The sequence below is a fragment of the Cavia porcellus genome, unplaced genomic scaffold (genome assembly GCF_034190915.1).
Source record: "Cavia porcellus strain 051 isolate PalLab524CR breed Dunkin Hartley unplaced genomic scaffold, mCavPor4.1 scaffold_32, whole genome shotgun sequence".
Taxonomy (NCBI): domain Eukaryota; kingdom Metazoa; phylum Chordata; class Mammalia; order Rodentia; family Caviidae; genus Cavia; species Cavia porcellus.
The window spans coordinates 45,229,840-45,255,372 of record NW_026947515.1 but is presented as its reverse complement, the minus strand read 5'-3'; the positions used below and the strand labels follow the sequence as shown (position 1 = coordinate 45,255,372).

Sequence of the window (25,533 nt, the reverse complement as noted above, 5' to 3'; positions counted from 1 at the left end):
AAGATAAATAAACAAAACCAATTATAAATTTTTAGGCATACTGATTATATCTTTTAAAAGAGTGGACCAGACAACATAAATGGGCAGGGCTCATTTGTCTCTTAGAGGATTCAGTTTGTTAAATGAGAATATTTTATTGGGCATTTAGTCTCCATGTGTCATGATTCCTACTCCTCCCCTAGCTCTTTCCCTTCACAGATAGTTATTTACCTGTCTGGCTTTACGAGCCATTGCATTTTTGACCTCCGAGTTAAAAAAATAAGAGCTGGGGACATCTGTAAGGCATTCAGTTCAATCTCTAGTACGAAAATTTAATTTTCATTAAAGACGATTTTAAAATAAATTAATATAGTACAGATATTCCATTGACTTTACATTATATTTATGTGATTTGTGGATAACCTATATTCTGGGACCTAACAAGCAGAGACAATGCTATTGTTCTTAAACCAATGATTAAAGTTTGTTTCCTGTTATTAAAAGTTTCTTCATTTTTCAACTAAAGAAATATGTAGCAGATAAGATGATAATTGATTGAGGTGATAATTGATTGTCTTCCTCGCTTTCTGGAGAAATAGGCCTTGAGACTTAGATTTCTGTGTAACGGGGATGACTTTGGGGACAGTGCTTCTGAGGACCGAAGGAAGCCTTTGGGGCTGAAATAGGATACAGTGGCCTCCATCAGTGTTGAGGGGAATTCAAACTAGGATGATTCTTTACAGTGTCCTAAATTGAGACCAGGTGGTCAGAACCACTCCCCTTTGCCGTAATCAAGGACAGGGGTTGAGAGTGTTAGAGGGAGGTTCTGCTTTCTCTAGGAATCTTTCCCACCATTTCCTTTATGAACAGCCCAAAGGGTGCGTTGTGATATCCTGAACACAGTGAGCCAGTCATTTCTTCCTTAAAAAGTTCACTCTTAGGGCGTTGACTCTGGCTGACCACAGGTCCTGCCGGCTGACTCATCCTCTACCACTCCTTGCTGTGGACCTCGCTGGGGCCTGTTTCCCTGGACTGTATGTGGGTCAGGTTCTCTTCCCACCTTCTTTGTGCCTGTGGCAGGGTGAGGAGCCAGGTCATGGCCTGCCCTGCAGAGTGTCCAGTGGGGGTCAGAGGCCTCTCAAAGGTCTTGCACCACCCCAGTGTTCTTGCAGGAGAGCCGTGGCGTCTCCAGTGTGACTTGTTCACCACTCACCTCACTTTGGGCTTAGTGTCTGCATTCTGCGGCCCCAGGAGGGGTGGACGGGCTCTCAGGCAGGATCTAGTCATTCGTAGTCCCCTGGTTCTGGAACCATCAAAGCTCACCTCTTCCACTCAAAGAACATTAACTCTGAACCAGCACAGTACTTTAGAATTCAGACTTTTGAGAGTGCATCTTAATGTGATTCCCTTTTAATTACCTTTGCCTGATATTGGTTACCTCTTTTAATACTACTCTTCTCGTTGTTTTTTCTTCTCTGTGTTTCCTTTTATACTTATCTTTGGTCTTTTCTGTCTTCATCCATTCCTTTTAAATCCATAAAAATTTTTTCATTTCATTATTCTTTTAGATAGAATTATGAGTGAATGCTCTTTGTTCTTCTTGCTTACTGACTAGATTTTCCAGTGTGTTTTGTCACTAGCAATCAATGTCTTGAATGTTGTGTCAGCCAGCTTTCTGTCACTATAACAAATACCTGAGATGACAACTTGTGAAGAAAAAGGGCTTGGGCCAGGGATTTAGCCTAGTGGCATAAGCGCCTGCCAGGCAAGCGCAAGGTCACGAGTTCAGTCCGCGGTACTTTAAAAAAAAAAAAAAAAGAAAGAAACAGGGTTTATTTTGATTGATGGTCCTTGGTTAGTTAGCCCTGTTGTTTTTGAACCTGTGGTGAGGCAGCATATCATGATGGGGAGCATATGTCAGAGCAGAGCTACACATTTCATAGCCATGATGCCAGAGCGGAGAGATAAAAAGTCATAGTCCCCTTCAGGGTCACACCCTAATGAACTAAAGACCTCCACCAAGCCCTGCCTCTTAATGTTTCCACCAAAAGTGCTAAGCTGGGGACTAAGCCTCTAAACACATGGCCCTTGGAGGTGGGGTGGGGGGGACATTCCAGATTCAAACTGTACTGTACAGGAGAAGTCTGTAATGCCCTCCCCTCCCCTCCCCTCCCCTCCCCTCCCCTTCCCTTTCCTTCCCGTGCAAGGTCTCCCCAATTTGCCTGGACTGGATTTGCACTTACAATCCTCTTGGCTCAGCCTTCCAGAATGTTGGAATTAAAAGACATTTTTCTTTTAATGAGTGTCTTTTTCTTTCAAATTTTATTGCAACTGTGAAGTGAATTTCTAAAGGGCTATTTAAGCATAGCCATGGTGCATATTTTGGTACCATGACTGCTTTGCTTCTGGGGATGAAGTGCTACTGCCTCGCTGTGTCACCTCTGTTCTCCTAGCAGCAGTTCTGACCAGTAGGAGCACCAGTGCCGGATGCTTTTTGATTTCTTGGGCTTCTCTCATTAGTGTCACCAGCATCCAGTCAGGTCCCTGCCCCAGGGGGCATTCTGTAGTCCTCTGCAGGCTGAGGGTGGCAGGGTAGGTTGGATGCACTTGGAAGAATGGCCCCAATGTGTCATTCCCTTGCTTGGAAGTTGCCCTGCTGCATCATACCCATGGGACTTGATCTACATGTGAATTAGACTGGAAAACAGAACCACAGCATGCTTTGAGTCAAGAGCATTTTAAAATCAATTAAGTCTGATTTGAATTATATTCAGCCTCTTTGGCTTATGAAAGCACACAATTCCTGCAAATCCCTCTGTATTTAAACATTTTCTTTTTATTAGTTGACAGCATGGGTTCTGGAGCCACAAGTCCTGCATCCTGGTTTCCCTGTTTACTTGGCTATGGGATCATGGCAAGTTCCTTAGTTTCTCGCTTCATTTTTATGCTGTGTAAAGGTGAGGCAATAGTATTTCCTTGTAGGGGTTTCTACAGCAATGTAAGTTAGTAGATTCTCAGTAATGTTAACAAATCTTAAAGTTTTGGCAAGTGTTCTTTCCTTCTCTTCTTCTTTTTTTGCTTCTGCTTATTTTCCTGTATCTTTTCAGTTACTTTTCTTGATGTGTTGGCAGCGTTTCAGTTCTCAGCAGATGTTGACCTAGTGTTCCTCGCGTTTCCAGGTCCTTTCCTTTGCCTGCCCTAAGGGACTCTTGAGTAAGGGAGTATATTGATTTCCTGCTGCTGTAACAAATTATCAGATTTAGTGTCTCTGAACACATTTATTCTCTGGTATTTAAGTGAGTTAGAGATCTAAAATCACCACATTCCTTCTGGAGGCCTTCAGGGAAAAATCCTTTTTTTTTTTTTTTTGCCTTTTCCAGCTCTGGAGCCCATGTTCATTCCTTGACTTGTGGCCCTTTCCTCAGTCTTTAGTGAGCTTCCCTCCAACTATTGTCACATCTGCTTTTTCTTTGATTTTCCTGCTTCCTTGGTATAAGGCTCTTATGATTGTAATGAGCCAACCAGATAATCCAGGGTAATCTGTGTCCCAATGTCATCAGTCATATCCACAAAACCCTTTTGCCATGCAGGGTGGATCTTCATAGGTGTCACAGATTGGGATATGGACATCACTTGGAAGCCACTACTTAGTCAAACAGAGGGAGGGAGATCTGTAAGCCTGACTGGGGCACTCACTGTACAGGTAGGGCTTCCACAGTGGCACCCTAGACAAAGACATGCGTAACTTAGAAGCAGTGCTGTCTTCCTAGGGTTACTGGGAAAGAATCACAGAAGAGGGATACTTGGGCTCAATCTTGAAAGGTGAAGAGGTGCTTGCTAAGCGTGGAAGGAAAGAGTACTTTCCAAGAAATGAGTTTGTGAAAGAACCCAGCAGTTTTGAGGACTAATTAGATCTTTGATGCTACCAGAATGCAGGATACATTGAGGAAGGGTGATAGGCAGAAAAATTTCGTTTTTTGTTTTTTTTTTTTTAATCGGTACCAGGGATCGAACTCACGACTGCCTGCTTGCAAGGCAGGCGCTTATGCCGCTGAGCTAAATCTCCAGCCCCCTAGGCAGATAAATTTATGGGTTAATATTAGAGTATGCTATTTTAATAGGTTTGGAATTGATTCTTGAAGAGAGAGAGGGACAAGTGAAGTTGCTTCGGTGGGCTTTTTAATGTTTTTTTCTGATGACTCTTAATTCTACTGCTCAATGAGAATGACTTTTGACATTTTTGCGTATAGTTGCATTATATATTTCTAATACATACACACATGTATATCTATACATGTGTACATGAACACACTGTTACTCAGTTGAAACCAACTATAAAGTACAATTCATTTCTCAGATTAACAGTGTATCATAGTGTCATGGTTTATGTCTGTGGCCCCCAGGCCTCATGCATTTGCATTGTGCATTTGTGATTGGTTCATTGTCTAGCCCTTGGATTGATGGTGTCAGTGCTACACCTGCCTAGGGGTGGGGCCAGCGTACAACGTAAAGGGTGGGAGAAGGCCATCTCTCTCTCTTGTCGGTTTCCGGGCCTACCATGCCATCCTGCCTTGGAGCCAACTGAGTATGGACTGAATCCTCCAAAAACTGTAAGAAATAAACCTTTCCTTTCCCAACTTTGGGCATCAGGTATTTTGTCTCAGCGATGAGTAAAAAGTAACTATGACACATAGCATTTGTTAATATAATTTAATATTCCCAAGTAATGTTAACATCTCTGTAATGATCTTGTCCATATTATTATAATTTACTTAATCCTTCTATTAATAGGTCCAGAATGTTTCTCTGTTTTAAGTAATACTAATGCACAAATCTGTGTTTATGATTTTGGATATTTTCTTGAGGTAGAAATGCTTTTCCTCTAATTATTCTGAGACATGAGACTAAACAGAAGTGCTGCCCATGTCTAGGAGAGAAGGACCCTAGCTGCGGCTTCATTTACTCCGGGGCTTTATGTGTTCCTCTCTGTGAGGATTTGTTTGGATGCTGAAGACCAAACCCATATTAATAAAGAAACAGTGGTTTTCATTTTGAGGGTTGGGGAGAATAAGTCAGTCTTGAGAAGAATTAGGATGACATTGGGATTCCCACATGCTGCTCAGTGCTAGAAGCTGGTGTGGAGTCTATGAGGACTAATGACTCTAAGAATTATAATCTAAATCTGCTGTACCCTGCTATAGCAGCCTGGGTTCTGACTTGCAGGCCATGGAAGCTTACTGGTTGATTTAAGAAGAAAAATAATTTTTTAAAGATGGTGGGGACTGGTGCTAGGGTTTGAACCAGTAGGTCTTCATGCTAAGCTACATGCTCAGGCTAACCTGGGAGGCTATACAGGAAGAGGTAGTGCCCCCAGAACTAGACCAGGTGGGACACTGCATAGCCAGTGCAGCTTATGCCACACACCACCGGCATGACCTCCACAAGGTGTATCTTGGCCACTTTGTTGCCAGTGCGTGTTTTTATCATATTTTGCAGTAATAGTTTCAAAATCAAAGTCTAGGACAAGTGTAAATAATGGCAACATCCGAACCTTCTTAGCTGCAAGTGGGCACTGAGGAAGACAGCAGCCTAATTTTAATGTATTTAATGGGAGGTAACCCCTACCTTTAACCAAGACTAGCACAGGGGTGGGAGGAAACCCCCTAGACACTGAAAAGAAGGAATCAAAAGCTAGGTAGTAAAAAGAACATCGGACAGCATATATTCTGCCAAGATATCAATCAGTAAATCAAGGGGATAATATTAGATATGAAAGATTTATATATCTATTCCAACAACTAGACGTACAATTAGATACTAGCAATTGAATCAGAATAGAAATATGAAGATAGAGGAAGAGGAATATAAGAAACAACAGTGAGCAGTGTGTCTTGCAGTAGAAAACATTGCATTAATTACATATATTGTATGCAAAAATGAGGATGTTAATGTAGCCAAAAATTCATAATTTGGTAAAAAGTGAGGATTCTTGAGAAGCATTCCACTCTCAGGAAAAATCTAAGAAGTAACCTGGAACTAAAAAATGTAAGCTATCTCAGGTTTTTGGATTGGGGATGCTCAATCTGTAAAACCTGTGAAAACATTTCAAAATTGAAAAATTCCTGGAATCTGAAATGGTCTTGGTTCCAAGCATTTCAAAAGAGATACTTAGCTGTATTCCCAAAAAAAATTGAGGACGAGGAGGAGAAGGAAGAGGGCTAAACGAATAAGAAAGCAATAAAGAAATAGTACCAATGCAGTAAAAGTAAGAGAAGGAAAAAAAGATAAAACAAGAGTTAACAGACAGTAAAACAAAATCTAAAAAATTGCAAGCAACAAGCCAAATAAAGAGTACCACAATAATTTTTTTTTTATTCTTTGTCTTTTTGAGACAGGATCTTGCTATATGCAGTTCAGGCTGGCTTTCAGTTTACTTTGTAGCCCAAGCTGGTCTCAAATTTGCAACAATCCTTTCTGCCTCAGCCTCCCAAGTGCTGGGATTACAGGCGTGAGCTACCATGCCCGGCTCACAATAAATACTCTTGCTCAAAATTCATCCATTAAAATTCATTAATCAGTTATGTTAGCATCAGACAAAGCTGAATGCAAGAACAAAAGAACAGAACAGGACAGAGGAGGATACTATATACTGATAAAAACCAAAAATATGTGCTGTTTTTAACTTTCCTGAAGCTATATATATATATATATATATATATATATATATATATATATATATAAATATAAATTAGGCATAATAGGATTCATTTAAAAATATACTGTATCAGAAGATGTTAATTAGACGGCTTTTCAATTTTGGCAGGTCAAGTAAGATACATTGTTAGCTTGGATGCCCACAGGGGCTGTGTAGCATGAATGTGTGAGCTAGGAAGCGGAAGACAGCATGTTAATTGGGTATGGCACAGTGAACTGGATTGGGCATGCTTTGCCTGAAGGCATTGCGGTTCCCGCATTTTAAAGTTAGCCCAACAAAATATTATCTGTCTTGCAAGCTGCTGGTTTTCAACCTCTGAAAAATTAAATTAAAAAATTTAAAAAGCGAAAATATAGCAGTTATAACAAGGTACTCAATTAAGTTTATGTAGCAAGGACTGTTCTTCACCTAGGTAGAGGGAGGTTTTATACAAGTTAGTTGTATACTTTGTTACAAAAAACCCAATAAAATATAATTTTATATGCATCTTAACCCATTGAAATTAGTAATAAGAAAAAATTGTATTTTTTAAAAAATTACCATGAAATTGAAAAAATCTGTGCACCAAAAGCAGTCAAAACAGAAATAATAAACCATATAGCAGTAAATAGAAAGTAGAGAGTTTTGTAGAAAAATATGTAGACTAGAACTAAAGTATGATCAGGAAAGTGTGTAACTATAAATGCTTTTATTAGTACAAGAAAAAGGCTGAAAATATCAGAGTGAAATATTCAGTTTACAAAACTGGAAAAAGAAGCCAAAATAAATTAATAGTGATAAAATCTGAATGAAACAGAAGACATAAAATGGTAGAAAATAGCACGAAATACTATTCTACAAAGGGGCAAAAAAATAGAGGACATATATAAAAAGAGGTCTATTGGCTACATGTGTAAAAGAAAAAAATTCTTTAATGGTACTTTGGAAAAACTGGAAGAAATTGGCAGTAGTCTCTCAAGACATAAATTTACAAAATTGCTACTAAAAAAAAAAATGTAAAACCTAAAGTATTACCACTGTCATATCAGGAAAACCAGCATGACAGGCTTCTCCAGGAGAACCAACAGCACCACCTGTTCAGTGTTGTTTTCCATGCTGTTGGCAGCAATCCTCAGGTGGCCCTCCATACCTAGCACCACACTGATTCAGGTCAGCTGGGTGTTACAAGTTGCCCACCAGTTGTCAGGCCACCACAGACACTTCTAAACAAATAAGAAAAATCTGAATTCCAAGAGAGATGGTGGTGGAAGTTAGTAAGTAAATAGGATGATGAGCAATTCAAATGGCAAAAAAAAAAAAAAAAGTGGAGAAAAGGTAAAAATCAAAGGTATGCAATGTAAGTAATAATCATAGCAATGCAAGACAAAGGAAAGCTAGTTTTTAACCAGTCAAAAGAAATAACCCCTGTGCTGGTGAAGGTACAGAGAGACAGTTATCTTGTACATTCCCAGTATCATGGAGATTATTGCAGTCCTTTTTGGAAAGCAGCCTGGCAAATAACTGCTAAGATTGAAAAATATGTGTTGCTTTTGAAGAATCTAGAGTTTCTTCAAAACTAGTTTCCCCCTAGAAATAAAAACACCGCTACATGCATTTGTAGTGACCTCTAGAAATAAAAGCACCAGTCCATGTATATGTGTGTATGTAGTGAATTTACTAATCGCAGTACTTTTTTTTTTTTTTTTTCCACAATGTCCCAAGCCTAGGAACTGTCTCAGTGTCCTTCAGTAGGAGAGGTTTGGATAAATTATAGTGTATCATTCTTAGGGAAATTTTGTATTATTAAAAATGACAAGTTAGGTCTGTTTACAATCTTCTAGAGGATTGTAACTAAAATGTATTGTAAAGTGACAAAAATAGAGTTTACAAAGGAGTTCTTTACATATATTATAAGACTAGGCATGTTTGTGTCAACATGAGAGTCTTGGAAGAACACATTCTTTCAGGGTTGTTCATAATGATCATTGCAGCCATGTAAGGGTTTTTGGTTATTATATATTTAAAAGTAGCATGTGTTATTTCTATACACAGACTATTTAGTAATTAAAGAGTATGAACTGCACAATCTGCAATCCTGGGTTTGAATCCCAGCTGGAGGTGTGTCACCTTGACCAAGTTATCTGATCCAGGTGTACTTCAGTTTTCTGCTTGGTATAAAAATAGTGCCTACTGCATAGGGCTTTAAATGAGTTAGTATACGTAAGAGGGAGTTAGTTTGTAGTTTTTAAAAATTGGAAAAAATAAAATAAAAAATAGAGGAAAAGTCATTTTATTCTTTCCAGGGTACACTGCCGAATATATTTTCATCAGTCTTAGCTTGATTTTGAAGGACATGGTGAAGCAACAAAATATTTACTTGTGCCTTTGCCTCTTTTGCACTGGAGTGAAGAAATGGGACCAGCTAAGTATAGAAAGTGCAGGCCTTCGAGTCCTGTCCTTACCAGGGTGGGTAGAACTCACATTGGCTACCATGCTTGGGCACTCCAGTGATGCAAATATCATCCCAGGAAATAAAGCGCATAGTGAGTGTCTTTTGAAATAAGCTCTTTCTCTTCAGCCTGCTCAGATGTGACTTGACTGTATTTTTCAAAAATGGTCATTACTGGCATCCTACGTGCTCTTCTGTAGTGTGACCTCACAACTTTCATCAGGAATATACGTCTGGAATCCAGGCAGGCTCAGAGTGCTCCAGCTAAACAGAGGGGAAAAGTGAATTATCTGAATGCTGAGACCATGAAAAGCCATGCAGCTCTTACTGCAGGAGCACTTGCCTCTGGAGCTTTGAGTAATTCTATAATGAGTCACAACTGTGAGACTGCCATGCCAGTCTCATCTGACACCATGTGAGTGAGCTAGCTGGCACATCCACCACCCCTGCCACATCATCACATGACTAGCCCAGCCAACATGGAACTATAACCACCTGAGAGCATCTTAAGAGAGAACCCTTTAGCTGAGCTCTCCCCAAATTCCCAACCCACACACTTCTGCCAATCTGTGGAAGTTACAGGGAAATTTACTCTGAAATAATGGTAACTCAACGCTGGGCTTTAGTGAGCAGTAATATAAATGTGATGAAGTCTGTTGATTCCTAGCACGCCCTAGCTACTCTTACATCCAGAAATGCTTGCCTAGTTGCAGCCACAGCATTCTTAAAACTTGGTACGCTGTGTTTAGTTACCCCCATTTAACATTGTCTTTGTAAGTATTCTGTATACTAAATTTATGCTAAGCAGTTTGTAATTTCCTTTTTAAATGTTGTCTAATACTGCCTGCTTGAGCTTTTTAACTGTTTCATTGTACAGTGACCCCACTCTCAGCCCCATGCCACCAAGTTTTGCTTTTCATGGTTTCAGATGCCTGTGGTCAATCGCAGTTTAAAAATATCAACTTTAAAATTCCAGAAATAACACCTAAATTCAAAACTGCTTACCACTCTGAAAAGCATCATGACATTTCCTACTGTCTCCCTTAATCCTGCCATGAACGTGACCCACTTTTTTCCCCAGTGTATCCGTGCCAGCTAAACTACCCATTAGTCTCAGTATACATGTTGGTTATAAGATCAACCATAGAGATGTCAAAATGCTTGTGTTCAAGTAACCCTCACATTAAACCAGCCTAACACTGTCACAGAGTCTGTATCCTTTGCCTTACTTTATCTCAAACTGTAGACATTGTATCATCTGACATCATGACAAGGAAAATAAGTACAGTATTGAGAGAACGCATTCAGTAACTTTTGTTACAACATATTGTCATAACTGTTCTATTTTATTACTAATCTTACTATCTTACTGTGCACAATTTATAAACTTACAATTTTTAAACTTTCATGGAGATGTGTATAGAAGGAAAAAACAGCATATACAGGCTTCAATAATCTCCATAGTTTCAAACGCCCACCAAGGTGCTGTGTAATGCCTCACCAGGAAGGAGAGGTCTAGTGTACCATTTCTAGCTGCTGTATTACCTTGTGCTTGTCTACTGTACCAGAGAACTGACTCAGCATTGATCAGACCATATTTGAATGCTTCTTGTTTGACTTCTCAGCTTCTTCTTTCCTCTTCTCCCAGAAATTCTCCTTGAATAACTCTTCAGTTTCCTGCTTGCAGTGGACCAGTACCAAAAGGATGGCTCAGAGTCATTCAAAATGAGATTCAGGGGGATGTTTGTGGAAGTTTCTTTACTAGATTTGAGGGATATGCCATGAGGCTTAGAGTAGCTGGAGCCATGGCACTGCCATGAGGGCAGCCTGCTTATTAAGTCAGCAGACTGGGGAAGAAGGCAGGAGCAAGAAATGGAAAGAAATTGACCTTGAGACTATCTTCGTTTGAGATAAACCTCAAATTGACCTGATAGTTTCAGTTGTGTGGTATTGCAAGCTTTACTTGTGTGTTTATGTTGTTTTCCCTTCCAAACCAAAAATGACCCATAAAATCCCTATCTACAGTATATCTGAGATTCTGTATAAAGTTTCAGAGACTTTGGTAAGTGAGAACTCTCCAGGCAGTTGATCCAATGAATTGACCCTGTGTCCTGTGAGGCCTGGTAGAAAGAATTACAAGTATTTTGAGTATAAGATCAATACAAAACAAATTTCAGGTACTCAGAGAACAGAGGCAATAAATGTGTTCTTTATAGTTCCAGATTGTTTCAGAACTAGAATCAGTGTGTGCCATGTTAACGAAGACAGAATTCAGCTTCATATAAAGAAGGATTGTCCAACTATGTGAACTCTTCAACATTGGAAGGCCTTGTCTAAGGCTGGGTTCTCTTCTACTGAAAATATTCAGTGGTAGCTGGAACATGGCAGTTTAATAAACAGTAGGCAGCAGAAGTCGAATGCCATTGATACTACTCTGAAAAATCAGGCTGCATGACTTGTTTCTTCCAGTTCTGAAATAGTGTCTTGTACTTCCAGAAGAATTATTGTGCGACCCTTGGGAAAATTTTGAAGCCTCTCAGATCTTTGGTTTCCTTCTCTGCATAATGATGATAATAAAACTTTTTGACGAAAGTCAGGCACAGTGCCTCCTAGTCCCAGATTTTTGGGAGGTTGAGGCAGGATGATCACTCCAGGCTCAGGAGTTCAAGGAGAGCCTGGGCAACTTAGCAAGACCAGGCGTGAAATAATAATAATACTTTTGTCAGTTGCTTTTTGTAAGCCTCATATGAAGTATATGTAGTAATGTTTTAAAAACCAAAGCAACAGAGATTTCATTCAGTGGCAGAGCATTTCTCTAGCATACAAAACCCTGAGTTTGGTCCCCAGAACTGCAAAACAAAACCAACCATAACAAAAAAATAGTAACACCAAAGTAGTAAATAAATATAAAGTGCTGTTATCATTTCTTACATAATAAATGTTGAGAAACGTAGGCAATTCTTTTAAACCTTTTTTTCTGTATTTTGATCAATGAGTAATACTTTTTTAAAACTCCACAAAAGCAATGTTAATGGAAATAAGCAGGAATCATTGGAGCAAGTCATCTGATTCACAGATGAATTTAACATCTTTTAATGATGGAACCTAGAAATTTCTTGGTGATCATAGCTTGAGTCAAGGGTGGACTTTTCAAGAGTTAATGTCCCTTTTGATCTATAATAGGCTGCTGTAACTTGCACTGAACTTCAGGAACCCGGCAATTGAGCTTTTTCCATCTTTTGAAGCAGGGCTGCATGTGGAGAGACGGATCTTATTATTCACTAGGGACTCACTACTCTCAGCAACTCCTCATTCTTGGTGTTTGCTGCCTGGAAACTGTGGGCTTTATTTTCTCAGTTCTGGGGCAGTTCTACTCAGAGGTGCCAAACTCTTGAGCTGGGCAATGAGAATTTCATTTGACCCACACAATGGGCTAGGCAGTGAATGCTATCTGCAGAGAAAATTCTGGGGCCAGGCGTTCTCTGGCTGCTTTGGTTTCAACGGAAGGTAGGTGTGCCTTCCTGCTTTGCACCTTCCAAACTTGTGCACATTGGGAGCTGCCCTTCCAGAGCCATTTTGAGTTTCTACTTCTGGAGATGACTAACCACAGCCAGCTGTGTGGGCTGGCTGTGAAAGCTGGTCAGACCATACCATTATCTCTTTTACAAACACTGCGGCTTTGTGTCCTCCATATCTTGCTTGTACCCCAACACAGAGCAGTCACTGTGTCCTCTCCAGGCCAGAGCCCCCTTCTGAGTGTTAGTGTTCTTTTGTTCAGAAGCTTTATTGTCCCCCTTACTCTGGAGCACTGGTCATGGTACAGTGTGACTATTTAGGGAAAAGGAAGACACATTCACAAAAGCTTTAAATTCTAACCCAATTTACTAAGCAAGAGAGTGTGAGAAAAATTAGTATGGCATTCTGGAAAAGAGATCAGGAGGGTGAGGCAGAAGATTGCAAGTTCAAGGCCAGCCTGGACTAAGGAAAAAAGAAAAAAGAAATGGGATACATTTATCAAAACCCCTTTTAAACATTGACTCTACTGTTTGCTTTTAACAAAGGTAATTTCCTTCATTTGGATAAGCACAGGATGCTTTGTGGGGTTTTTTCTGTTTCATTTCCAAAGAATTTCTGTTAACTTTAGTATGAAATTTTGTAAATCTCTAGAAAGCACTACATTGAGATTACCTGCAGGGCAGTCCAGCTGTGGCAAAGTGTCTTTCTGCGTAGTCAAAGCGAGGCCCCCAGATGTGATAAAAGACTTCGTTTCTCCCTTGTGGCAGTGTCTGCTTGCTGACTGCCTCAGACTCCTTTTTATCACTGTTCTAAGTCCAAAGGATCAGTGCCTACAAATCCGATGGACTGCTAATTGCCTGTTTCCACACTGTATTCAAAAATGTTTGCTTAGCCTTTCCTTAATTTTTATAATCAGAGTAACATATTCATAGATTTAAAAACTGAACAAGGACAAGAAGCTTATGAAAAGCAAAACCACTGCTGCCCCACCCTTCCTCATTTCTTGTCCCTTTTCTCAAAGATAATTACTTAATTCTGCTTACATTGTCTTAAAAATGCACTTTATCTTTTAGATGACTTTTAAGTACAAGCACAGTTGAGCAAAAACACAGTTCCCCTAAACCGGTCTCCAAACCCATGCCAGCGTTTTCCTACCATACTGACATGTTTGATTATAATCAGTGAACCTACAGTGATATGTCATTGTTACCTACTGTCCATAGTTTACATTGGCGGTGTACGTTTTGTGGGTTTGGAAAAAGTAGGATGGTATGCATTCACTCTTACAGCAAGTGTAGGCTGGGCTCAAACTTGCAGTCCTCCTCCCTCAGCCTCCCATAGTGCTGAGGTTGCAGATATGTGCTACTGTACTTGGTTTGTCTCCATAGTTTTGTTTTTTCCAGATGTTATATAATGTAGCCTTTTCAGGTTGGTTCTTGTCACTTAGTAATGCACACTTAAGGTTGTTCTGTGTTTTATCATTGCTTGTGCTGTAATTTTGCCAAGTGTTCCCCAAAGCCCATGTATAAAAGATGTGATCCTCAGCTTGGTGCTATTGAGAGGTACTGCAAACTTTTAAGAGGTAGTGGAAGGTCTTTAGGCATTTGGGGGCATGCTTTTCTAGAACATTAGACACTATATTCTCATTCTGTCTGTGTTCCTTTCCTGGCCAGAAGATGAGCAGGTTTGCTCTGCCACGCACTCCCTCTGTGATGTGACACCACGAGCTAAAAACAAGGCTAGTTCATCATATACTGAACCCCCTCAAACTGTGAGCCTAAATAAACCTTTTCTCTTTATAAATTGATCATCTCAGGTGTTTGTTATAGTGACAGAAGAGTGACTAACACAGCCTAAAGGTTCATTTCTTGGTACTAATGAATAATAATCCACTGTGTAGATGTGCCACCATTTATCTGTTCACCTGCTGAAGGACATTTTAGTTGCTTTCAGGTTTTGACAACTATGCATAAAGCTTCTGTAAACATCAGTATGCTGTGTTTTGTTTGTTGGGTGGACAGAGCATTTTTGCCTCATTTGGTTAAATACTAAGAAATGTGCCTACTGAATTGGATAAAACAAGTATTAGTTTTGTAAGAAATCACCCAACTGTCTTCTAGTGTGGCTGTCCCATTCTACATTCCCACCAGCAGTGAATGAGGGTTCCTATTCCACATCTTTGCCAGGATTTGGCATTATCTGTGTTTGAGATTTTAGCCATTCTGATTGGTGTGTAGTGGTGTCTCACCATTGTTTTAATTTAGAACGCTTTAATGATATATGACATGGGATGGCTTTTCATATGCTCATTTTCCATCTGTGTATCTTCTTTGATGGAAACATTCAGATCTTTTTTTCCATTTTTAATCTAGTTTTCTCATTGTTGGGGTTTAAGAGTTCTTCATATGTTTTGGATAGTCATCCTTCATCAGCTATGTCATTTACAAATATTTTTTTCCCAGTTTGTTCTTTTGACATTGCTGTTGCTAATTTTTTCAAATTTATACAGTTTTTTGATGTATGCTATGGTAGATGAACTTTTTTTTTTTTTTTTTTTGAAGTCAGAGTTTTGCTATGTAGTGCAGGCTGGCCTTGAACTTGCTTATATATCCCAAGCTAGCCTGAAACTAATGGTAATCCTTCTGCCTCATCCTCCTGAATGCTGGGATTACAGGTGTGTACTATCACACTCGGCTTAGGTGAACATTTAATGTGTCACATATAGCATTTTTTAGTTCATTTGCTGTCATTTTTATAAGGTATTTCACTTTCATTTCTTGTTCTATGTACATAGTATCCTTGACTCTGTGAGTGAGGATGGGTATCTTCTCTGCCACCTCTCTCCATCCTACCTTCTACTTCTCAGTTTCTTTCATCTGTACTTTAACTTTTTGCTTGTAAGCATAATGCCTAAGTGTTCTAGAAAATATTCCTTCATCTTCTGTACAGGTCAGTGTAAGTGGTATAGATGTCATTGTGACAATATGGCTATTCTTACCTGCAGAGCAAAGTTGTGTTTTAGTTTGTTTCTTGCCTTAGGGAGCATCTTGTTTTTTGTAATTTCTGGTTTTCATAGGTTGAAGATCATTTTTTTTCCTCTGAACTTTGAAGATCTTTGCTTTGGTGTTTTCTAGAACTCAGTATTGCTAATGAACAATGGTGGCATATTTTATTCTCAGTCTGTACCCCTTTCCCAAACTGTTAAGGGATTTTGGTGTTCTGAAGCTGTTTTAAAAAAATGTATCTCTGTGGATTTTTTTTCCCCATTGATTTTGTTTGACATGTGTTCTGGAAAGTTATGTTTTTCTACTTTGGAGAGTTGTCTTCTTTAATAATTTCCTCTGGTCTACATTGGTCTGTATTTCAGGAACTTCTGTTAACTGGATATTTTATTTTCTGGGTTGATCTTTGTGTCTTTTATCTTTTCTACTTCCATCTTTGTCATTTTCTTCTACACCTTAGGAGAATTACTTCATTGTGGATTTCATCCCTTCTGTTGAATTGTTTAGTTTCTCAAACATTTAAAAATTTTTAGAGCTTTTTCTCTATGTGTATTTCTTTTTCATAGCATCCTGGCCTTGTTTTCATGGGTTCATGCTTTCCATGAATTTCAAACCTATCATTAGTGAGAACTTACTTGAGTGCCCTGTATAGATTAGCCTTCTCCCTGCCGTGGCTTTCTGAATCCTTTTTCACATTTTGTTAATTTTTTCTGTCTTCACTTCCCTTTTGTGTAGCTTGAGATTGTTTATAATTTAGTTATGTTTCTCAAGTGCATAGCTTGACTATGGGATTCATTATTCTGAAGAGAAGTCCATGTAAGAGTTAATTTTAGAGTCTTCAGCAGGAGGTGGTACTTAAGATTATAAGGTTACTTAAGATCACCAGGAAAATAGTTACAATAAAAGAAGAGAGAATGAGACATCTGGCTTCTCAGTGGCAACCTTCATTATGCTAGCAACAGAAGATGGGTGATATTGAGAAAATCAAGAAGATTTTTCTTTAGAAGTCTGCCACACAGTGGGAAAGAGGCAAACACAAGGCTGGGCCAAATCATGGTCTGTTTGGGTGGAAGACAGGTCAGCCCATTGGACGCTTACACAGATGCCAACAAGAACAAAGGCATCGTCAGCTGGGGAGAGGATACACTGATGGAGTATTTGGAGAATACTTGTGATAAACCATAGTATAACTTTTCACTGACATTTTGAAATGTAATATTGAACATATTTCTTTGAGTGTATTGGTCTTCACAATTACATGGTGGAGCTTTTATTTTAACCTCAGCATTCAGCCTCCTGGGTGGGAATGACTAGGAGGCTGGGAAGAAGAAGACATAGTGTACTGACTGAGCCAGCCCATGCTCTTTTGGTCTAGTGCTCTCTATACCCCCTTGTCACTTTGATATGACGTGTTATATAAGGCGATGTGACCACTCAGGGCTTTGGAATGCATTGCTTAGTGAAGAGACTTCATTCACAGAGCATATGTGCTGTTCCTCAACTTACAGTGGAGCGTGCCCTGATAATCCATCATACGTTGAAAATTCCTTACACCTCATTTATTGGACATAGCTTAATCTCACCTATTTTAAACTTGCTGAGAATATTTATATTAGCTTAGATCTGGACAGAATTCGCGTAAACAGTGACTGTTTTCCAACAAAGTATTGAATGTTTATGATTTATTGAGTCCTGCACTAAATAGGAAAAACAGCATTTTTCTGGTCAACCATGGTTGCACACACGTATAATGTCAGTACTTGGAGGCTGTGACAGAGGGATCACCAAGAGTTCAAGGCCTGGACTGTACAGTGAGATCAAGGCCAGATCCTGTGTAGCAAGATCCTTTTCCTCCCTGCATTTTTTTCTGAATGGCTGTATGTATATGCTTTTGCATTATTGTAAGTCAGCCCATTGTAAATTGAGACTGTCTACATTTGAAGCAGACCCTTGAGGGTCGGCTCCTTCAAGCTGATTCAGTCATGCAGGCCACTTTACTTCTCTCCTTAGTGTCTGAGCAGGTGGGTTTGTCAGCTGTCTCCCACTGCCAGGGCAGCCAGGCACCAGTCTTGGTTTGGTCAGATGTTGAAACTGCAAGGTCTGCTTCGCTTCTTATGGTTTCTGAAATGGTGTATGCAGAGATGGGAAGCGCCTTTAGAAAACAGAAACAGGTGTAGTTTTAAAAAGAACAGATGTATAAATACAACTAGACTGAATATTCTGTAACTGCACAATGAGTTACGCTTCATAAATAAACTTCGGAGGCTGGGGATATGGCTCAGTGGCTCAGGTGCCTGCCTGACAAGCACAACATCCTGAGTTTGACTCCTGATTCCAAAAAATAAAATAAAATAATCTTTGGTTTGGGGTTAAGACAATAATTGATACAAAGTCTTATAAACATCTAAACTCCCCCACTCCTCACCTGCTGAGTGTGATACAATGAAAATTGTTGTCTGAAGTATTGTAAACTGAAGTTTTTAAAATCCCATCTTGCTGATTTTTTTTTTTTTTTTTTTTTAGTCTTTTTGAGGCAGGGTCTTGCTATGCCATTCAGGCTGGCCTTGAGATCACTTTATAGCCCTGGCTGATCTCAAACTCTCAATGATCTTCCTGCCTCAGCCTCCCGAGTGCTAGAATTTCAGGCATGTGCCACCACACCCAGCTTTCTTTCTTTCTTTTTTTTTTTAATATGAGAAGGCAATATTTGCTAAAGAAATCTCTCATAAGTAGCCCTACAATTATTCAAACTATATTAAAGCAGACCTGTTTTCAGGGTACAATACCTTTAATGTAAAACTTAAATATTGGTATTTTAAGTATGAGGATGATATTCTAGAGGTTTAAAAATGAAAACATTGGGCTTTATATTGGGGTAGTAAAATCACTAAAAAGCTTAAAAGAAAAAGTAAAGAATCTGAGTAGATAAGGCATAGGTAACACATTTGAGGAGCATCGACTAAGATTTGGCCGAAAAAAGTTATTTAACTCCAGCTAAAAATATGACAGAGTTGATGTGCTGTTCTGTTTGAGTTTTCCTCATCTGTGAAGAAGGGAAGAAGGGGGGGGGGAGAAAGGGAGAAAAGAAGGAAGGAAGGAGAAGAGGGTACTTTAAGAATGGCAGAGCTGCTGTGATAATCAGTCATGGGGTCTGGCTGTTGGTCTATAGTTATGGTGAAACCTTTGTTACCTTCCAGTTTTTAGCACGGGTCTTGCCAAGATGACTTCATTCTAGAGAATTGGCGTTACTAAAACAATTTATTGCTTAGTGGTTTTAATCTTCATTTTACAAGAATAATTAAATCTTCTCTTCATTGAATAATTTAGTATGATGCAAATTTAAAAACTATAGTCTCTGTGTGTTATTGATCGCATGGCCTTTATGATATGGTGTTTTCGGGAGGACTCCGTGCTAGAAGCTGAACAGTGCTGCTGTGGGCCTTCATTGCTGAGTCAGCCTTTGAGAGGAGCAGCTGCCATGGGAGCAGCTGCTCACAGTCTTAGTGGTGGGTCTGGAGCAGCTGGCTCAGGCTTAGTTCCAAATTTGTATTAACACCAGGGTTGCAGCCAACCAAGTACCCGTTCTCCTAAATTCCCTTCCTATACTGCACAGACCTAGAGAGACTGATGGCCACTTCTGTAATTCTTTGGTGTCAGAGACCATCCTTCCTCAAGTTATATCAGTCAGCCTGGACTCATAAAATATTCGTGCCTTTATTACATAGATCCAGAATTCTCATTTCCCTATAGCCTCAGAAGTGAGCTTTAAGTCCAGAGCATAAAGGAGATTAATGTCTAGGTTTTTGCCACTGATTTTTTTTTTTGTACTGGGAGTAGAACTCATGACCTCATGCTTGCCAGGCAGGCCCTTGTGCCATGGAGCTATCCCTGGCCTGGTGTTACCTTTAATGTAGTATAGATGAAAACAATTTTAAATCATTTACATCTTACATTTTTCATTATACATATTATAATTCGGTATCATTTCTGTTATATAAATCCCCTTAATATTTATAAATGTTCTGTAGGTATACAGAATACATCCTTTGTCTCATTTACTCATGTTTTTATGCATACAAATGAGCACACAATTTCTACTTGTGTTAAAAGTGATGCGTTAATGGGACTGGGGATTTAGCTCAGCGGCATAAGCACCTGCCTTGCAAGCAGGCGGTTGTGAGTTCGATCCCTGGTACCGATAAAAATGAAATAGACCAAAAAAAAAAAAAAAAAAAAGTGATGCGTTAAGATTCACTCCTACGAGCCCAATGCTGCCATTAGAAGGCTTGTTTCCTGTGGGCAGCCCATTTCCCTACGCCATGGAGGGGGAAGGAGCGGCCAATGTGGGAAGTCTCAGGGACCCCACAAATGGCTTATTGAGAGGAACCTGGGAGAATGTCAAGATAAAGGAGCGAAAGGCAATCTCACACCTCCAGGCCACACACAAGTCTGAAAGATACACTCATGGAAGAAAATGGGAGTCATACATCTGAAGTCTCTGAGAAAATAGCAACTGAAGTAAAGAAACAACTTCATGAGACTGTGAAAGATCAGAAATCAGATCAGAAATAATGTCTCAGGTAAAAAAATGACAAAACATAATGAAAGAATTGCTGAGCCTATCTGGAGAAAACATAGATTAAAAAAAAAAGTGTAGGAAAATGATGGAAAGCTTGAGTGAACAATACAGGAAGGAATTACAATGCATGAAACAAAGAGAATCCAGGAAATTAAAAAGTTGATTGAAAGCTGGCAAAACCACCTGAAAGAAACTGAAGATAGACTTTCAGACCTTGAAGACAGGATCACAGCCAGTGATCAAGAAAGGGAAGATCTCTTTAAAATGACAAAGAACCAGGAAATAACAATTCAATGGCTGCAAGAAGACCCAAAAATAATTTAAGAGTGATATGTGATTGAGTATTTTTGGCACTCAATCTAAAGCAGCACAGAGAAAATGAGAGAGATAAGGAGACAAAGGAGGAGGCCTTTAATGTGGGCATGAGAGAGCTTCAGGGAACAGTGGGTACAGGGGCTCTCAGAGGAGAACAAAGAAGTGGGGCTACTTTTATCAGTTCTGGCTGGGGGAGGAGTTTGGGAGGTGGGCAAAGTGACATGTTAACCGCTGTTTGAAGGAGCATGTGACTGTGTAAACAGGAGATAGAAAGATTTACTGGGGGCTGGAGGTGGAGGCTTGGGTGGTTGGATTGGAGAGGGCTCAGCACATGTGCAAAAAGGGAGCGGGAGGTTTATCTTTGGAATGAGAAGGAGAATGTAGAAGTTACTCTTGGAGAGGTTAAGTTGTCTCTCTGGGTCCAGTAGCAAGTTGGGAGGATGTAGCTAAACTCCAGGGTAGCAGAATCTATCAATAAGTATCAGAGAAGAAGCAAGGGTCAACACAAATTAAATAAAAATACTATATACAGAAGTAATAGCAGAAAATTTCCCAAACATGGGAGAAGGATCTGATGTACAGATAAACAAGACATATACAACTCCAACTAGCCATAACCCAAATAAATCTATACTCCAACTTACAATAATCAAGATCCCAGAAATTCAGCACAAGGACAGAATATTAAGAGCCATTACAGAAAAGAAACAGATCACCTATGAAAGAAAACCAATCAGAATCATGGCAGGCTTCTCAATACAAACCATCAAGTCAAGAAGAGTTTAGAGTGAAGTGTTTCAAATCCTGAAAGAAAACAACTTCCAATCCAGATTGAGGTACCTTGTAAAACTATCTTTCAGAATTGTTGGAAAAATAAGATACTTGTATGATAAATAACAACTGAAGGAATTCATAACTACCAAACCAACCCTACAAAGAGTTCTGAAGAATATTCTAGAGAGAGATAAAAGCTGACCATGGTTCCAGGAACAGCAGCAGAGGAAGGTCGCCAAACAGGAGAGGCAATTGAATGAAGAAGAAAAGTGGAGGACCAACAATGGGAGGGTAGCATGGCAGAGATGAACCAGTGCATACCAGTTGTTGTAACCACTAACCTAGATGGCCTCAATTCACCAATAAAAAGAAACACAGGGCAAGTAGATTGAGAAACAAGATCCATCAATATATTGTATACAAGAAACCTGTTTAACTTGAAAAGAAATTCATAAAGTGAAAATCCAAGGAGAGAAAAGAATTGTTCCATGAGATGGGAGACAAGAAAAAAAGCAAGGGTAACTTGCCCATCAACCACAGAATAGATAAGAAAGGTATGGTATTTTCACATAATGGGAAGTTACCCACCTATAAAGTAGGATAATCTCGAGGCTCTTGTAGGTAAATGGATGCATCTGGAGATCCTGCTTATTGTGAATGGTTTTGGCACATATGGGTGAACACTGAGTTATCTCCCTAGCATAAAAAACTGAAGGGGTTGGTGGGATCCAAAAAGCACACTAGATATTACAAAAGTGATAGGAGAGGAAATGCCTAAAAAGGGAAAGTGCTCAACATTGTTAATTTCCTATTATCTTGTTTTGAATTCTTGAATCATTTTCATAATTTTGTTAGGTCTGGTTTTATTCTGTCTTGTTTTATTAGATTTTACTGTGTTTGATGGTATGGGCAGCTATTTTGAAGATAACAATCCTGTATTATGGTAACCATTGTTGTTTTCCTATTAGCTTGTTTGAAGTCCTATAATGCTTTCATTATTTTATTTAGATTGGTTTTATTCTGTCTTATTTGATTTTATTATGTGTGATGATATGGACAGCTATTTTGAAGAAAACGGACACATTATGGTAGCCATTGTTGATTTCCTACCATCTTATTTTGAAGTCCTATAATACTTTCATTCTTCTGTTTTGGTTGATTTTATTCTGTTTTGTTGTTTGGTTTTATTATGTGCGATGGTATGGACAGCTATTTTGAAGAAAACAAGAGACATTATAGTAGCCATTGCTCATTTCTTATTATCTTGTTTTGAAGTACTATAATACTTTCATTCTTTCATTTTGATTGGCTTTAGACTGTTTTGTATTGCTTGATTTTATTGTGTGTAATGGTATGGACAGTTATTTTGAAGAAACATCATGGGAGCCATTGTTGATTTCTTGTTTTGTTTTGAAGTCCTGTATCACTTGCACTATTCTGTTCTGATTTGCTTTATTCTGTTTTGTTTTTCTCTTTAAAATAAAAAAATTAAAAATAAATAAAAGATATATGTCACTTGATCATATCAGTTTTTAATATTGTTTATATCTTTATTTCTTTGGGGTTTTTTTCCGTCTTTCCCACCCCTCCTTGCACATACTAAGGAAGTATTCTACCAGTGAGCTACATGCCCAGCCCTTCGTTTGATTTCTTAAACTTGTGCTCAATGAAAATATGTTAATAGTGATGTTTTCTATAAGTTTTGATTGAGAAATACACAATAAATATATTTTGTCTAAAGGCTGTGGTTTAGTGGCCAATGTTATGAGTTAAGTTGTATTAAATTGCAAGCTGCCGAAAGCCCTGATTCAAGGTGATTTATATGAAGCATATGTATTGGCTGGTGTATATTGGAAGACAACCAGCAGGCCAGTATTCAGGGTTGATTTGACTTAGCAGCTCAACAGTGCCATTAAGAATTTGGTTTTCTTTTTTCCACCGTGCCAGCTGTAGTCCCACTTTCCTATGGGGGCAAGGTGGTACTAACCATTCCCATGTCCACAGGCTTTCTCACTGATGTCCAGTGATGTTTACAGACTGATCTGAAAATCTTTGTGTTTGCTGAACTTAACCCAGATATGTGCTGGACCTTAAAACAACAACTATGACTGGGGATAAGATTGTCCTGAGCAGCTCAGGCCAGGTGTCAGCTTCACATCCACCAGTAGGGTTTTAGGAGGATGCACAGAACCCTTAGTTGGAACTGAGTAATTATCTAGAGGAGAAGGAAATGGATGAACGATGCCAGCCATACCATCCACTGTACTGTGTTTTGAAGTCATTTGGCTTTCATTACAAGAGTGCTTAGGGGCCAGGGACTTAACTCATCAGTACACGTGCCTGCCTGGCAAGTGCAAGGTCATAAGTTCGATCCCTGGTACCCCCCCCCCCCGCCAAAAAAAGTGCTTGCTTTTTTTCCCATTCATTTTTATTTCTTCTGTTTCTGTCTTTAGTTCCAACAACCAAACGGACAGGCATTCCAGCTCCCCGGGAACTCTCAGTAACTGTCTCAAGAGAAAGGTCTGTTCCACGAGGTCCCTCCAACCCAAAGAAATCAGGGTCCAGTCCAACTTCGTCCTGCACTCACACCCCTACCAAGCACCTAAGGACCACTTCTACAAAACTCAAGCAAGACAATGAAGCGGGGGAGAAGGCTGTGCTTGAGTCCCAAGTTCGCGAACTTCTAGCAGAAGCCAAAGCCAAAGATAGTGAAATCAATAGGCTTCGAAGTGAACTGAAGAAATGCAAGGAGAGAAGGGCCCTGAGCACCGAGGGGACTGAGGCTTCGGACCCAAGCTCGGATGGAGCATCAGCCCTACCAGGAGACACAGAACCTTTGATAAGAACCCTTGAGGAGAAGAACAAGACCTTTCAGAAAGAGCTTGCTGACCTAGAAGAAGAAAACCGAGTTTTGAAGGAAAAACTGACTTACCTTGAGCAGTCACCACATTCAGAAGGGGCAGCAAGCCACACTGGTGACAGCAGCTGCCCAACATCTGTAACTCAAGAGTCAAGCTTTGGAAGTCCAATTGGAAATGAACTATCAAGTGAAATTGATGAGTATAAGAAAAACACATATGGAAATACATTACGGACATCTGGTTCTTCAAGCAGCGATGTTACCAAAGCTTCTTTGTCACCAGATGCCTCAGATTTTGAGCACATCACCACTGATAGCCTGTCTCGGCCCCTGTCCTCCTCTAGCAACCCTTTTAAGAACTCCAAGTGTTCAACTACTGGAAGTTCTCCAAACAACGCAAGTGAGCTGTCCCTTGCTTCCCTTACAGAAAAGATACAAAAGATGGAAGAGAATCACCACAGCACGGCAGAGGAACTACAGGCCACTCTACAAGAGTTATCAGATCAGCAACAAATGGTGCAGGAACTGACAGCTGAGAACGAGAAGCTGGTGGATGAGAAGACTATTTTAGAGACATCCTTCCACCAGCATCGGGAGAGGGCAGAGCAGCTAAGTCAAGAAAACGAGAAACTGATAAACCTTTTACAAGAGCGAGTAAAGAATGATGAGCCCAGCGCCCAAGAAGGGAAAATCCTTGAGCTAGAGCAGAAATGTACAGATATTCTCGAGAAGAGCCACTTTGAGAGAGAGAAGCTGCTCAACATTCAGCAGCAGTTGACCTGTAGCTTACGGAAGGCTGAGGAAGAGAACCAAGGTGCTTTGGACATGATCAAACATCTGAAAGAAGAAAATGAAAAGCTGAATGGGTTTCTAGAACGAGAGCGGTGTAGCAACAGTGCGATGACCAAAACTCTGGAAGAGTGTAGAGTTACCCTGGAAGGCTTGAAGATGGAGAATGGGTCCTTGAAGGCTCATCTGGAAGGGGAGAAGCAAAAAGCCTCGGAGACCAGTAGTGCCTTGGGGCAGACAGCAGAAAACTGTGAGCTTCAGGAAATGTTAAAAGTGGCTCAAGCTGAGAAAGATCAGCTGGAACAGTCTTGCACTGAGCTCAGACAAGAATTGCTAAAAGCAAATGGTGAAATTAAACACATTTCAAGCCTACTAGCTAAGGTAAGAAGAGATACTGTTTTACTGAAATTCACTATTCTTTGTGAATGTTTGTCCCCTTGACCTTTAAATTTGCAAGGCCAAGTAAATCACTTGTTCACTTTCAGTAACAAATCAAGCATTGTAACTTATAGATCTGTTGAGATTCCATACAGGTTGGCATTGAGGATTTAGAGGAGAAAAACTCATTTCTGGCGA

General features: G+C 39.6%; 1 protein-coding gene across 11 annotated transcripts in view; it reads left to right on the top strand.

The window, feature by feature from the left end:
• Window positions 1-25,533, top strand: part of Specc1 (sperm antigen with calponin homology and coiled-coil domains 1) — a 315,008-nt gene that overhangs the window by 159,979 nt on the left and 129,496 nt on the right. For all 11 annotated transcript variants that reach the window (XM_063242467.1, XM_005002069.4, XM_063242468.1 and 8 more), the window contains one exon: window positions 23,762-25,338. In XM_063242467.1, coding sequence (XP_063098537.1) covers window positions 23,762-25,338 — 1,577 coding nt within the window. The remainder of the gene's footprint in view (window positions 1-23,761; window positions 25,339-25,533) is intronic.